This window comes from Phyllopteryx taeniolatus, chromosome 6, assembly GCF_024500385.1.
Source record: "Phyllopteryx taeniolatus isolate TA_2022b chromosome 6, UOR_Ptae_1.2, whole genome shotgun sequence".
Classification (NCBI taxonomy): domain Eukaryota; kingdom Metazoa; phylum Chordata; class Actinopteri; order Syngnathiformes; family Syngnathidae; genus Phyllopteryx; species Phyllopteryx taeniolatus.
The window spans coordinates 17,691,480-17,707,173 of record NC_084507.1 but is presented as its reverse complement, the minus strand read 5'-3'; the positions used below and the strand labels follow the sequence as shown (position 1 = coordinate 17,707,173).

General features: G+C 41.9%; 1 protein-coding gene across 2 annotated transcripts; it reads left to right on the top strand.

The window, feature by feature from the left end:
• The first annotated feature begins 384 nt into the window (after positions 1-384).
• On the top strand, positions 385-15,666 carry phc1 (polyhomeotic homolog 1). Of its 2 annotated transcripts, none has more exons than XM_061775449.1 (14): positions 385-546; positions 3,045-3,181; positions 3,259-3,369; positions 3,523-3,588; positions 3,672-3,815; positions 4,070-4,234; positions 6,964-7,650; positions 7,720-7,849; positions 8,764-8,939; positions 9,431-9,494; positions 9,608-9,695; positions 10,269-10,437; positions 12,175-12,415; positions 14,665-15,666. In XM_061775449.1, the coding sequence occupies exons 2-14, from the start codon at positions 3,053-3,055 to the stop codon at positions 14,814-14,816; spliced, it is 2,322 nt and encodes a 773-aa protein (XP_061631433.1). In that variant the 5' UTR covers positions 385-546; positions 3,045-3,052; the 3' UTR covers positions 14,817-15,666. The 2 variants fall into 2 exon arrangements, with proteins under 2 accessions (XP_061631433.1, XP_061631432.1); XM_061775448.1 differs by having other exon boundaries at positions 8,761-8,939.
• The last annotated feature ends 28 nt before the right edge of the window (positions 15,667-15,694 follow it).

The following is a 15,694-nucleotide window of genomic DNA, read 5'->3' as shown; positions in this document are numbered from 1 at the left end:
CAAAGTGTTCTGTAAATTGACTGTCTGTTGTACTAGAGCGGCTCCAACTACCGGAGACAAATTCATTGTGTGTTTTGGACATACTTGGCAAATAAAGATGATTCTGATTCTGATTCTGATGAGTGGAACAGCCTACAAGCCATGCAACCAACCACTTGGCCAAAAGTCGCCAAAAATGTCCGGGGCTAATGCAAAGGCAATGCCGTGATTATAGACAACATGGCGTCCATAAACCATGTGACGTACATTTAACCAGTACGGAGCAGTGCTATAATTTCAAAGAGTGTCCAGACTTTCTTTTCTCCAGCTTTGGCCTGGGGGTGGTCAACCACCGTCCAATAGATGGCGGCATTGTTTGGTAAAGCCATTCATCAAGCTCCAAAAATCAAGCAAGGAAGAAGAAAAATACATCGACCTGTTGGGGGCGGAGTATTTTCTTTTTACTGCCAAAAAGCCAATAAAAGGCTTTCGGCGTTTGCGTTTGAAACCGGGATATTATAATTTCCTGCAAATAGGAGTGAAGCAACACATGAACCAAGAAAAGAGGTAAATACCCAAGCACGCCTTTTTGAGACACCAGAAGATGACTTCTTGCATGGAGAGTCGCCATGTAGCTTCTAATGCTACCGAGCTACTAGCACCAAGGGAGCGAATTGTCTTTGGTTAAACTTTCGCTTTAAACCAGAAACTATACGGCATTTCTGTGCTCGTGTTTAAACGCTACGCCGGATGCATATCTCTATTTTTAGAGTCATACCCAGCCAAATTTATTGTTCGCTTGCTAGCTCCCTAGCTCGGTAGCCTTTTAGTTATGCTCTTTCTCTCTCGCTTTACGCTAACTTTTTTTTTTTTTATATAAATGTAACGTGTTTTGTGGGTAATGAGCGAGCTAAGGTCATTGTCGTGAAATGCGGTTAGGGTTACTGCATTGGCTCGGTCGGTTGCTGTGATTTACGAGCACTGTTTAGTGATAGGCATCTGCTTTGAAAAGTAAGTCCTGCCAGTTTTGTGGGCTCAGTGCAGCATCAGCACCCGAAAGAAAGCATTTCAAAAAATATTTGTAATATTCTGTACATGATGACATGATTTTTAATAAATGAGTCACAGGCATGCTATATTTTGTCCCTAACAGACTACTCACAAAAACTAAATTTTTACATGTCGAAATGTTCGGTCTTTCAATACTTTTGGCACAACTTGCTCTTTTCTAACAAAGAGCTAAACGGCCAAATTCACAACGGTGTTGGACATCCACTTCAATGCCTTTCTGTGAATATTCCAGTCTCTCTGTGTCCCTGTTGCAACCCACTGATGACAATCTCAGCTCAGAGGCCACTTCCCTCTGACAACATTGAAGCTGGGCAATACCAATTATCATCATGTCAAAATGTGAACAGCATGATGGAAAGGACTGTTGAAATACCAATTCTAATTGAACCAGCAAATTTATTGGATGATTTATGAATCAAACACCTTTTGTACATTTTGCCATTCAGGTCCTTGTTGAACAACAGCAAGTTCTGCAAAAAGTACTGAGACATTGCACAGTTGGACAAGTGAATTAAAAAGTTTAGAGAAGGTCAAGTTAAGTAAACAGAGTGGTGCAATATGGACAAAATTTTACATACAAATATAGGTAATTTTTAGTCTTTACACGATCAGGAGTTTTGTGGCCGATCAGCAAGTTTAAAAAAACGATCACCGATCCGATCACAAGATGGAGGAATGCGTCTATTTAAATGACCTGTTCTTTTACTGTATATACTTGTGTACTTAATTGCTCAAAATTTTTTATTTACAATAAATAATGTAACTTTGTTCCTCTATTTATGCAGTGAGGCAAACTAGCTTTTGGATTAAAATATACTGTGCACGCGGCGACGCGGAGCAAATGTCTTTTGCGGAGCCGATCAATGACGTCATTGATCGGCTCGACGAATTCTAACATTAAAGCCGATCAGCATAAAATGCTAAATATCGGCCGATACCGATCAGCCCGATCAAACCGGTGTAAAGTCTAGTAATTTTAGATCATGATAATGCTATAGGATATATTTAATTATCTTTTTGCCATTTATTTATAAAATACATATATAGACCACGCGGCGACTGGTTTGAGCGTCTGCCTCACAGTTCTGAGGACCGGGTTTGATTCCCAGCCCCGCCTATGTGGAGTTAGCATGTTCTCCCCATGCCTGCGTGGGTTTTCTCCGGGTACTCCGGTTTCCTCCCACATCCCAAAAACATGCACGCTAGGTTCATTGCAGACTCTAAATTGCCCATAGGTGTGAATGTGAGTGCGAATGGTTGTTTGTTTATATGTGCCCTGCGATTGGCTGGCAACCACTTTAGGGTGTACCCTGCCTCCTGCCTGTTGATAGCTGAGATAGGCTCCAGCACTCCCGCGACCCCTGTGAGGATAAGTGGCTCAGAAGATGGATGGATGGCTGTATAGACCACACAATAAAATGAATACAATAATAAAAATAAAATAAAACACAAATATCCGCTGGCCACATAAGTACTACTTAAAATATCATGTAGTACAACCACTTTTTAAGGAATGCAGTGCAACGAATTAAAATTAATACAGCACTGTGGGTTTGGTAACATTCAAGTATGCCCACCATTTATTCAGTAAAAGTATTACTAACTGGAGGGGAAAAATTCAGGATTCCCTCAGTAGCGGCAAGGTAAATCTAATGATGTAAATGATAGATTATATCATACGATAAACATTTTCTATCTTATTTACTATATATATATATATATATATATATATATATCTCGTTATTGCACAGCTCTACCTGTAAAGGTTACAGTGCATTTTTCTGTCAGTTAAAGTGCTCAAGAAGGTCTGTTGATTTTCCGGCCGTTGTGAACTCAGCAGGAAGTTAATCAGAAACTAATTTGCCGATCACTGGTGAGATCTGAAGTACGTTAGGCACCTGGTGCACGTAATCCATATCTTTAACTTCATGTGAGTAGTGCACTGTATTTTAATGTGACTTTCTTGACACTGTTCCACTGCTCACTCTTTCAAGCTGCTAACATGGATGCAAGTGAGGACCAAAACACCAGCACAAACACCACCACCACCAATGGAAACCCTCAGACCAGCAGAACCTCCCGCCCACCGCAGATTGCCCACATGTCTCTTTATGAGCGGCAGGCCGTGCAGGTGAGTGTCTGAGCTCATTTACTGACAAAGTAAAACGCATGTTTGCATTCTGGATCTGACCGTGTGCTTATTTTTAGGCACTTCAAGCCTTGCAGAGACAGCCGAACGCAGCGCAGTACTTCCAGCAACTCATGCTTCAGCAGCAGATCAACAATGCTCAACTTCATAACCTGGCAGCTGTGCAACAGGTAGGAATATTACATCATAAGAACGGCAGCTACTGAGCATATTCTTACGCACAATTTTTACCCTTGAAATGTCGTATTTATGAACCATTGTAAACCGAGGACCCCTGAGAAAATGATGTGCAAAAAGTGTTTGTTTCTGTCTTTTTCAACCAGGCTACACTTGCAGCGAGTCGCCAGTCTAACACCCCGAGTAGCAGCATCTCACAGGCGGCCACCACTGTACGGTTTATTTTTAATGGTCAGTCGCATTGCATTAGAACTTATTTGGATAAAATTTATGAATGATTTTTATTTTCTCCCAGGTGAACCTCAGTACCACGTCGGCAGGGGGAACTGCAGTGACGCCTCGTCCCCACGGGCCAGCCACCTCTGCGACAACTACCGCCCTTAACCAGTCAGTGTTGTTGGGGGGGAACTCGCCAGGACAGGGGCAGATGTATCTTAGGGTGAGTTCCTCAAATTGTGCCATGCGCTCAAATAGCCCTAATTAAACCGGACTACACAGCTAAGAAGTGTCTCGAAAAATGACAAGAAAATGAAAGAGATCTACCTTTCATGTTTTTAAAGCGTTGGAGGGGGAAAACTATAAAACAATTATATATGGTGGATTTTCACCTATTACGCATGAGACCTATCCTTCATGATAAATGTGTGTACCCTCCCTGTATTTATCTTAACTGTTAACCCATGTGTGCTTCAGGTGAACCGTTCTCTCAGGGCTCCGCTGGCCTCTCAGCTCATCTTCATGCCGGGGGGTACAGCAACAGCTACTGTTACTACAGTGGCCCAGACCCAGCAGCAACAACAACAGCAACAACAGACTGAAGCTCCTACCTCAGCCAGCGCTCAGTCTGATAATGATCAGGTTGGTCCAACAGCATACTTTAGCCATATAACGTCAGCCTCGCGTTACATTTTTAGTTAGACAAAAAAAAATGTAACGTAGTGCACTTTGTTTTGTCCGACTGCAACTGTAAGGCAAAGCCATTCATTGCAGTACACAGCTAATTGAACCAGAACACTTGTCACTTGCCGTTTATGGGAGTTAAAAAAAGTATTAAAAGGTCACAATTTGAAACAGTTCCCAGGTGTCTTACTAACATGTCTGTGACATGCTTTTGTCAAAATACCTCATGGGTTAAGCATTAAGTCAACAACCATAGCATACTTTCCACCCCATATTTAGCCCTGCAGAAATCAGTCTGTTTTGAGGGTTAGGTCATGCAAATTGACCACTGCTTTTACCACACCCGTCTAGTACATGATGGGTCGCTGAAGTATGGCTTTGCATTACCATGCCGACCAGGGGTTGAGCTGGGGGGGGCTGTGACGAGGTGAGCGGCTACTTGTACCGGAAGCGGCAGTCTGGAATCTGAAGAAAAAAAGGAGTTGTTTATAGCAATTGTACGAGGTGGGTGTGGGTTAAAAATGTTCCAGTTGGGTGCAGTGACAACAGATGTCACATCCAATAGGAATAGGAGAGGTGGTGGCGGAGAGATTTCAGAGTTACAAGAGCAAGAGATTTTGATGGAGCTGTACAGCAAATGGCATGCGGGAAATGGAGGAAAATATAATTATATATTGCTGTGTCCCGAGGCCTGGGACACAAGACAAATGACGTACTGTGACGTGGTAAAGAAGACAGTGATGGACGGACATCTCCATTACATTCAATACACCAAGTTAGTTGTAAGTGGTAGAAAAGTGTGATTTTTGCATTTTAACAATAAAAATGTTAACTCAAAATTAGGGTTGGGCATCGAGAACCGAAAAACAACTAATATTAAAATATTAACTCTTTAAAGAAAAATAATTGATAAATATTGAAATTGTATTAAAACTAAAATAAATAGCCCTGAATCAAGAATCTGCACTTTCTTTCTACACACAACACCCCATAACGACAACAGTACTTGTCATGTACATGTGATTTCTTCGTTTTAAATTTTTGAAATGTATTTATTATTTTTCTTAATTTTATTGAATAAAATAAAATCTAAATTTTACATTTTTATGCTGTCATTACGTGAAGTTATATGAAGATTATTGAGGGGAAAAAATGAATTAAACACATTTTGGAATGTCCCGATCACATTTTTTTTTGCACCCGTGTCCGAGTACATTCACTTGATTTTGATTATTGGCCAATACCGAGTCCAATAAGATACCTTGGCAGTTTATTTACAGTGGGGCAAAAAAGTATTTCGTCAGCCACCAATTGTGCAAGTTCTCCCACTTAAAAAGAAGAGAGGCATGTAATTTTCATCATGGGTATACCTCACCTATGAGGAAAAAAAATAAAAAAAGTTTTAAATAATTTATTAGCAAATTATGGTGGAAAATAAGTATTTGATCAATAGCAAAAGTTAATCTCAGTACTTTACCCTTTTTTTGGAAATGACAGAGGTCAAATGGTTTCTGAGTGTCTTCACAAGGTTTTTACACACTGTTGCTGGTATTTTGCCCCCTTCCTCCATGCAGATCCCCTCTAGAGCAGTGATGTTTTGGGCCTGTTGCTGGGCAACACAGACTTTCAACTCCCCAAGATTTTCTATGGGGTTGAACTCTGGAGACTTGCTAGGCCACTCCAGGACCTTGTAATGCTTCTTACGAAGCCACTCCTTCATTGCCCGGGCGGTGTGTTTGGGATCATTGTCGTGGTGAAAGACCCATCCACGTTTCATCCTCAATGCCCTTGCTGATGGAAGAGGTTTTTCACTCTAAAGCTCACCATACATGCCCCCATTCATTCTTTCCTTTACACGGCTCAGTCGTCCTGGTCCCTTTGCTGAAAAACAGCCCCAAAGCATGATGTTTCCACCTCCATGCTTCACAGTAGGTATGGTGTTCTTTGGATGCAACTCAGCATTCTTTCGCCTCAAAACACAAGTTGAGTGTTTACCAAAATGTTCTATTTTGGTTTCATCTGACCATATGACATTGTCCCAATCCTCTTCTAGATCATCCAAAGGCTCTCTAGCAAACTTCAGACTGGCCTGGACATGTACTGGCTTAAGCAGGGGACACGTCTGGCACTGCAGGATTTGAGTCCCTTGCGGTGTAGTGTGTTACTGATGGAAATCAGACAATGTGATTTTCTGGATTTTTTTTTTTTTTTTTCCCTTCTCATTTTGTCTCTCATAGGTGAGGTATACATATGATGAAAATGACAGGCCTCTCTCATCTTAATAAGTGGGAGAACTTGCACAATTGGTGGCTAACTAAATACTTTTTTGCCCCACTGTAGTTCAGCAAGCTGTTTGGCCACAGTGTTCCCTGAGACTAAACTGAGTCTGCAAAGCCACATAGACCACCTATGTGGCTTTGCAGACTGAGTTTAGTTAGTATTATCTTTTGGCTTGCCCTGATTGTTTGCTATCTAAGCAAAATGTTTCCACATCTCACTCCATACGTCTTTTTCTTTTACAAGCTGCGGACGAGCACGAAAGCTTGTGAACATTTCGATCGCAAGCTTTAGGGACAAAGTGAAGCGCTGTGAACACTTTCCCAATGCACTTGTCATGTTAACCTTGCAGAAAAGAGAATGTATGTTTAAAAAAACAAAATTATTAACGCTCTTCTTTAACCTCCCAGGTGCAGAATCTGGCCTTACACTGTGTGTCCACTCCCAGAGCGGTCGCAATCAAGTCCGAGCTCCCCGAGAGGAAAGAGCCTGGCAGCTTTCCTGTCAGTCAGCAGCAGCAAGTTCAACCCCAGCAGCAAGCGGCCAAATCATCCGGCAACACGATGGCCGTCAAAAGCTCCAACCAGCCCGCGATCAATGTCCCTCCTTCCGCTGCGTCGGTGGCCCCCTCCGCCGCCTCCACTCCGGCGCTCCCACTTTCCCAGCTCCTCCTGTCGCCCTCGTCCGCCCCCGTCATTCTGGTGCCCACCTCCAATGTCCCTACCTCCACCCAGGGCTATTCCCTTGGCTCGGTCGCCCCTAAGGCCAACGTCAACACGCAGACTCTGGTGGTGCAGCCCCTCCAGCAGGCCAGCGCTGTTGCCGACAAAGGCCCCGTGCCTATCCAGCCCAAGACGGCGCAGGGACACCGCCTACCCGTGCAGGTGTCCCCCCGACAGCCGCTTCCTATTCTCCCAGCCCCGCCCGGCAATAGCCAGGCAGCCCACAATCCCCCGCATATTCCAGTACAGCTGGTGGGGGCCAGGCAGTGCATGGGGGGAAGCGTGCAGGCCGTGGCTCTGGCGCAGGTGCGAAATGTCACAACACAGGAAAACGTTAACGCTAATGCCACCTCACACAACACTTCTACAACTGTGGTAAGCTCAGTCATAATTGTTTTTGTGAGCAGAGTTGTGCATTGGCTTTAAATAAACTTGTTCTGCTAGAATAAGTCTGCCAACGGCTCCCTGAAGAGGAAGTCGGACTGCGATGCACCCAACGAAACGACTGCAGGTTCTTCCGAATCTGTTTCGATGAAAGACGCTGCTCCTGCTTTAACTCAGACAAAGGAGTCAGGTACATATAATAATCACAGAATGTCAGTTATTCATTGGACTGCATTAACAAATCCAAAAATTCGATAAAAAAAAAAAAAGTTGAAGAAAAATCTCTCCCGAGGAGCTTTGCAGAGATAATTTTTCTACACAGATTTATACAAATAATTTAGCGCAATAGCGGCGAGCCAGGAGGAAAGAGTCCATAAAGATGGAGAATGTCCAAAGTTTGGGATCATTTCATGGGTACTGGTAAGTAATATAAAGTGCAATGAGTACTACAAGCACGTCTAAGTCAAGTCGACGTTAGCTAATTCAACATAGACTACGAACACTAGTTTTAACGTATTGTAATGCTCCGGCCCAGAAAGTGGTCAAGGATTAGACACAGCCGCCGCTTAATTGAACAAACAGTAAGAAAACAAACACGTAATAAGCACATTTATTCATACGTTGCCAATGGCCACAACTCATGTAGAGTCACGCAACACGCAGACGTTAACAGCCAGCCAACGCGACACTCCCATTTGCTGACGCCCACATCACTCAGCTGGCCCATGCTATTTAAAGCGATGCGCACTTGTTACAGATGCTACAGTAGATTATAAGGATGGTGACCCCAAGTGAGCAAAAATTATTTCTGCACCTCAAATGTACATTGTTGCTTTTTATAATGCATAATCAAATTTTATCCGATTAATCGATGGCATCATCGGGGGAATGTTCGGTTCTAAAAATATTTGATAGCTGCAGCTCTAGTTCTGCTTTTGGCTGAAATTCTATTTGAACTTAAGTTGACCTCTAAACATTTGAATGCACATTTCCAACTTTCCCATGTTTCGATTCGAAAATTGGATTATAGGAAATTTTTATTTTGAGGCTGTCGCCGCCCACCTCCAAGATCAATACATAATCCTTCCTTTCTGTCTTCAGCAGCTCCTGTTCCCCCAGCCTCCTCGTTGCCACCCAACCTGTCCTTGCCTCTGCCGCTGTCGAGGGTGGGCCACAGCGACAAAGAGCGGGCGCCGCTCCCCCAAGCGGTGGTCAAACCTCAAGTCCTCACGCACCTCATTGAGGGCTTCGTCATCCAGGAGGGAGCTGAGCCTTTCCCTGTCAGAGTTTATCATCAACTGCTCTGTTCATGAGATTATCTATTTTTAAAATGAGCTTGTGTGCAACTATCTCTCATATCCTATTACTTGGATTAGTTTCAATGAGTTGCTATTTCACCAAAAATATCGCCATTAATAATGAAGACTGTATATGTACAGTATTACGAGACAAACAACTGCAGCTCCACATCATAAACTACTGGGCTGTAAGTCGAAAAGGCCACTCAGCTCTACAATGTCTCCACCCACTCTTTTCACTCATCATTAGCTAGGAGTATGGGTTAGAAACCAATAATTTCTCCCACATAAACAGCAGCATACTTAAATAATTCCTCCCTCACAGTTTTGGACTACTGCTGTCAGTGGATTGATTTGAATCTATTTAAATGTTTAGGATAATGTTTCTTAGGTGCTGTATTGAAGGTGATCACTGTTGAAGCCTTGGCAGAGGTCAGCACAATCTTGAACATTTTCTGGTTTTAATTTGAAAGGTCGCCGGGCTCCTTAAAGATCGTGACTTTGCCCTGGGTGCCCGTGTAGAGAATGGCCCACCGAGTAAGTGTTTGAATACTAACACATACTTAGCGTGCGCATACGTGCATGTGTGAGTGACAGACAGGTGTTCCCTCAATATCCTGTTTTAAGCTTTTTCCCCCCTTTTGTTCCAGTGTTGAAATGTGAGTACTGCTTAAGCCTGGCACCGGCCAGCCAGTTCAGAGGAACCAAGAGATTCTGCACCAACACCTGTGCTAAGAGGTACGCCTCTGTTGTCGTGTACATAACATGTACACAAACAAATCCTTTTACACTTGTAGTTAACTTTCTCTGATTGATGGTTGTGGAAACTGTGTCCCCCTTTGGCTTGTTTTTTTGGGGGGGGGGGGTTTCACTAAAAAGCACCACGATCATTCTCTTATATGCAAGAATTTAAGCAGGAAGGCGTACAGACGAGTGAGTGAAATAAAAATGGATGGACCATCAACCTGGGTAGTAACGTGTCAATGTACTGAGTAAATTATCCCTGTTCATACTGTCAAAAGATCAGATGACACGCTAACCGGAGACAAACACGTTTGGCAAGTCAACTGTCTGTTTACACACTACTTGCTATGTCACAAACTTGATTCATTCATTTGGCAGTTGGATTGTATCATCATGTGATCATACCACAATTTGAATCTTGTCGCAATTTGTTTGGAGCTGTACAAAAGTTTGATGAAATAAGTTTGGGAAAAGAATTTACCTTGTGGGTGAATAAGGTATCTGTTTAAAAGTGCCTGTCTGTCTGGGGTCTGATTATGACGTGAAATGTCTTTCCGGTATGAACAGGTACAATGTAAGCTGCAGCCAACACTACAAGTCAAGCAGAGGGATAGGCGGCACTGCCGGGCCGCCGCCGCCTCCGCCCCCGGCCAAGAATGCTGCCAGGCGCCGTGGACCCCCTCGCCGCAGCAGCTCCAATAGCAACAAGTTGTCCGGCCAGCATCGAAACGTCAAGGTAACAGACAATTCACATTCCAAAAAAATGCTTAAGTGCATTGGAAGACTTTTCTTTAATCCGGCCGAGCAAGCATGAAGATGATGAACGGTCCTGTCATATTTGTTTGCCTTGATTTAGTCTTTTTTTTTTTTCTTCCCAAAATGTGGTTAATTATTCATTCATTTTTAATTTATTTTTTAGTTTATCTCCTTAAATAATTGATTTGATTTATTGTAAATAATACAAAATCTAAGTAAAATTAACAAATTAATTTCTTAACTGATCATAATTAAAAAAGTTACAAATAAAATAAGCATGATATATTTTATTAAAATTAACTATTTTACCTGAAATACAAAAATAGTTGTAAAATGTAACAAAACAGATTTTTAATATCTTATTAAATCTGCTATTTTATTATACAGTTAGAACCCTGGTGTTCACAGGATATACGGACCAAACTGGACTGTGAATAGCGGAAATCTGCGAATAATTGACATCCATTATAATAAAAAAATAAATTAATCTAAAAATGTTTTTGAATAAGCTGGGCTATACTTCCAATAAGCATTTTCGGGGTTGGAGAAAAAACAAGAAGAAAAATAGTAAACAAAATTGTAAAACTGAATTAAAAAAAAAATAATAATAAAAAAATATCTGCAAATATGTGAATCCATGGTTGCCGAACAGCGAGTATCTGGGTGTCCACTGTAAAATAATAATAATAATACTAATTTTTAAAAATGGGAAAATTGATTGGTCTATGATCTAAAATAAACAATTTAGCATAAAATACAAAAATAGTAAAATATAACATTTTAGATTTGTATCTTAGTAACTAATCTGCTTTTTTATGAGATGAGCATGATTATTTGATTAAAATAAGCAATTTTACACAATAAAAAAATTAAGTGAAATAATTAAATAATTAAATAATAGTATAGTAAAATATTCATATAATCTTCTAGTTTGATTAAATGTAAATGCTGCAATTAAAAATTAGCATGAACTATTTTATTGTCGGCGGCACTGTGTGCGACTGGTTAGAGTGTCTGCCTCACAGTTCTGAGGACCGGGGTTCAATCCCCGGCCCCGCCTGTGTGGAGTTTGCACGTTCTCCCCGTGCCTGCGTGGGTTTTCTCTGGGCACTCCGGTTTCCTCCCACATCCCAAAAACATGCATGGTAGGTTAATTGACAACTCTAAATTGCCCGTAGGTGTGGATGTGAGTGGAAATGGTTGTTTGTTTATATGTGCCCTGCGATTGGCTGGCAACCAGTTCAGGGTGTACCCCGCCTCCTGCCCGATGATAGCTGGGATAGGCTCCAGCATGCCTGCGACCCTAGTGAGGAGAAGTGGCTCAGAAAATGGATGGATATTTTATTGTCAAAATAAACTATTTTACATATTTAACATAAACGGGTAATGTTTTTTTTATAAATCAAATTTACTAATAACCTGGCCCATCTTGTCTGTTTTAAAAATTAAATGTCACCCTTGAGCATAAAAATGTGCCCACCACTGCGTTGTTGTCTGCCATTTTGTGGAAGAGCATTCAATTGTTTTGCTTGCCACTACACAGCCCCAATGTAGAAAGATAAACAAAGATGTGTAATAATTTTCTGACCAATTAAATTAAATGTAATCATTTGCTGCGCCACACCCGATGATCTGTACAGTGTTTGGGAATCTCTGTCTTGCCTAAAACTGTTGAGACTTTGTACTGAATCCCTCACGTCTCGTCTGGATGTTTTAGTGCCACTCTGACTCCAGCCACTCAGAGGAAGCGTCCAGTGACGGCGACGAGGAGGAAGATGAGGAGGAAGAGGAGGACACCCCTTCCCTTTCTCCCAGCTCCTCCCACTCACGCAACAACGCTCCCCAGTCGGACGCCTCGGCTCCCGGGACCCTCCCCATGGAGACGGCCGGCTTCCTGTCGGCCACTCCAGCCCAGTGGAGCGTGGAAGAAGTGTGCAGGTTCATCTCGTCGCTTCAAGGTTACACCGCTTAGATTTTGGCATTCAAAAACGACTTTTTGTCCTCCCCTAATTCATTCACTAGTCAATTATATAACAACTCTCCATTTTGTGAGAGATAATGATGTACATATGATATATATTCAATCAATATTATGTACTGTACACTGTTTATGTTGAAGGGAGTTGAGCAGCTTCATTTAGACCAAAATATTGCTTTGCCTTCATCTTTTGGCATCTTGGTGTCAAAGAACTAGGCAATGCAAGGCAGCTTTATTTATCCATATAGCACATTTCGTAGACAGGGTAACTTAATGTGCTTCACGTGATAAAAAGGCCATTTCCCTCAAATATTGTTCACAAATCTGTATAAATATGTTAGTGAGCATTTACCCTTTGTCGAGATAATCCATTCCACCTCAAAGGTGTGGCATATCAAGATGCTGATTAGACAGCATGATTATTGGACAGGTGTGCCTTAGGCTGGCCACAATAAAAGGCCACTCTGAAATGTGCAGTTTTGCTTTATTGTGGGGGCCTCGGGCGTCAGAAAACCAGTCACTATCTGGTGTGACCACCATTTGCCTCATGCAGCGCAACACATCTCCCTCACATAGAGTTGATCAGGTTGTTGATTTTGGGCTGTGGAATGTTGCTCCACTCCTCTTCAATGGCTGTGCGAAGTTGCTGGATATTGGCAGGAACTGGAACACGCTGTCGTAAATGCCAATCCAGAGCATCCCAAACCTGCTCAATGGGGGACATGTCCGGGGAGCATGCTGGCTATGCAAGAACCGGGATGTTTTCAACTTCCAGGAATTGTGTACAGACCCTTGTAACATGGGGCCGTGCATTATCATGCTGCAACATGAGATGATGGTCGTGGATGAATGGCACAACAATCGTTGCGGTATCTGTGAAGAGGCGCCATCGAATGTGAGCATTCACCCAGAAGTCTGTTACGACCACGAACTGCAGTCAGGTGGAGACCGCGATGAGGATAACGAGAATTCAGATGAGCTTCGCTGAGACGGTTTCTGACAGTTTGTGCAGAAATTCTTTGGTTATGCAAACCGATTGTTGCAGCAGCTGTCCGGATGGCTGGTCTCAGACGTTCTTGGAGGTGAAGATGCTGGATGTGGAGGTCGTGGGCTGGTGTGATTACACGTGGTCTGCAGTTGTGAGGCCGGTTGGATGTACTACCAAATTGTCTGAAACTCCTTTGGAGACGGCTTATGGTGGAGAAATTAACATTCAATTCACGGGCAACAGCTCTGGTGGACATTCCTGCAGTCAGCATGCCAATTGCACGCTCAGAACTTTGGCATTGTGTTGTGTGATAAAACTGCACATTTCAGAGTGACCTTTTATTGTGCCTATGGCACAGCTGTGCAATAATCATGCTGTCTAATCAGCATCTTGATATGCCGCTATGAGGTGGGATGGATTATCTTGACAAAGGAGAAATGCGCACTAACACAGATTTAGACAGATTTGTGAACAATATTTGAGGGAAATGGCCTTTTGTGTATGTAGAAAAATGTTTTAGATATCGGAGTCCAGCTCGCAAAAACAAGTGTTGCGTTTATATTTTTGTTCTGAATATGTTTGAATTGAGCAGCTTCATTTAGACTGAAGTAGTGCTTTGCTGCCATCTTGTGTAGGGCTGCACAATATATTTGTTTGGAGCCGCACCAAAGTTTGATGAAATAGGTTTGGGAAAATAATTTACCTTGTGGCTGAATAAGGTATCTGTCTAAAAGTGTCTGTCGAGCAGAGGGATAGGCGGCACCGCTTCGCTTTTTTTTTTTTTTTTTTTAACCTACCAGTAATACGTCCGCTAATTTTATTTCTTTTTAAGCCGATACTCCACTTGTGCATTTTATTTATTTTTAAAGGAGCGTCAATTTGCGTATTTCCGCTATTTGGGGTTGGGCTCGGTCCCTATACCTCACGACTAACTGTGCTCTGATTTTCGCTATTCATTGCAGGGCTTCGAGCCTACAATGTATATGATTATTACATTTACATTTCATGGTTTTGTCTATAATTTCAACATGCAATAGCACTGTTATGTACAATATACATATTATGCATGTCAAGTTTCATACACTGAATGTATTGGATGTATTATATTTAATATTCTGTATCACTGTAGATTAGGGGCTGTAGCTATCAAATATTTTTAGAATCAAGTACTTTACTGATTATTTTTATTTATAGGTATATTTATTTATTATATGTAGAAAATCACTGTGTGTTGTTTCCAGGCTGCGAGGAGCTGGCCGCTCACTTCCTGTCCCAGGAAATCGACGGGCAGGCTCTGCTGCTCCTCCGCGAGGACCATCTCATCTCGACCATGAACATCAAGCTGGGTCCTGCCCTCAAGATTTGCGCCTCCATCAACAGCCTACGCGAGTGACCAATCGTTTACTCATTGTCCACAGTGTTATTTTGGGATGTTGACACGACACTATGATTAACAGTTTACATTTTGGACCTTGAATGTGCCAAAACATGTTTGGGTTTTTGGGGGCTGTAGTATGAGTGATGACATTAACAATGTTAACTACGCTAACCCAGTAGTGAGAACTAGTGTTTTGACTTGTTTTTGTACTCTCATGTCAAGTGGTAGCGAGGTTATCTACACAAAAGACATGATGCCTTCTTGCTGTATTTAAAATGGTGCTTCACTTTTTTTGAGTTCCTGTCCATCAAGAATGGAGGCATTCATAATGGTTTCTGAAGTTTACTTTTGTATTTTTCACCTATTCTACTCTACAAAGTATTTTTCATGTCAAGTTTTCAGAGCTGTAACCAACTTACGAGGTGTGCCAGAAAAGCTCCAGGACTGGTGTCACAACGTATATCCAGCGGTGCCTTGAGATGAGTTTCATCCGTTCCATGGCCATGCTTGTAACTCAAAACACTCAAATCACATTTTCCCCATTGAAATGAATAGAAATTCCATTAATCCATTACAGCCACCCCGCCCCAAAATTTTTTTTTGTTTTAATAAGAATTGCAATTTATAAGAACATAGTTATGACAATAAAAATAGAACGTAAAGATTGCCCAAATTTCCATTGCTGGGGGGGGGGTTATATCAGTGCGATACTGATGCTATTCTTTAGCCTGTCTATGGTGTTTTGCATTGTTTGTTAGCATTTAGCTAAACTGACTCATCTAAAGCAAAGCTATGCAGTTTGAAATTCAGTGTATAATTCTGTTAGGTTGACAGTAAACTGCTTGAAGCCTTTTTATTTTTTTTATTTTTCAATTATCTGTCAAACCGCTTGT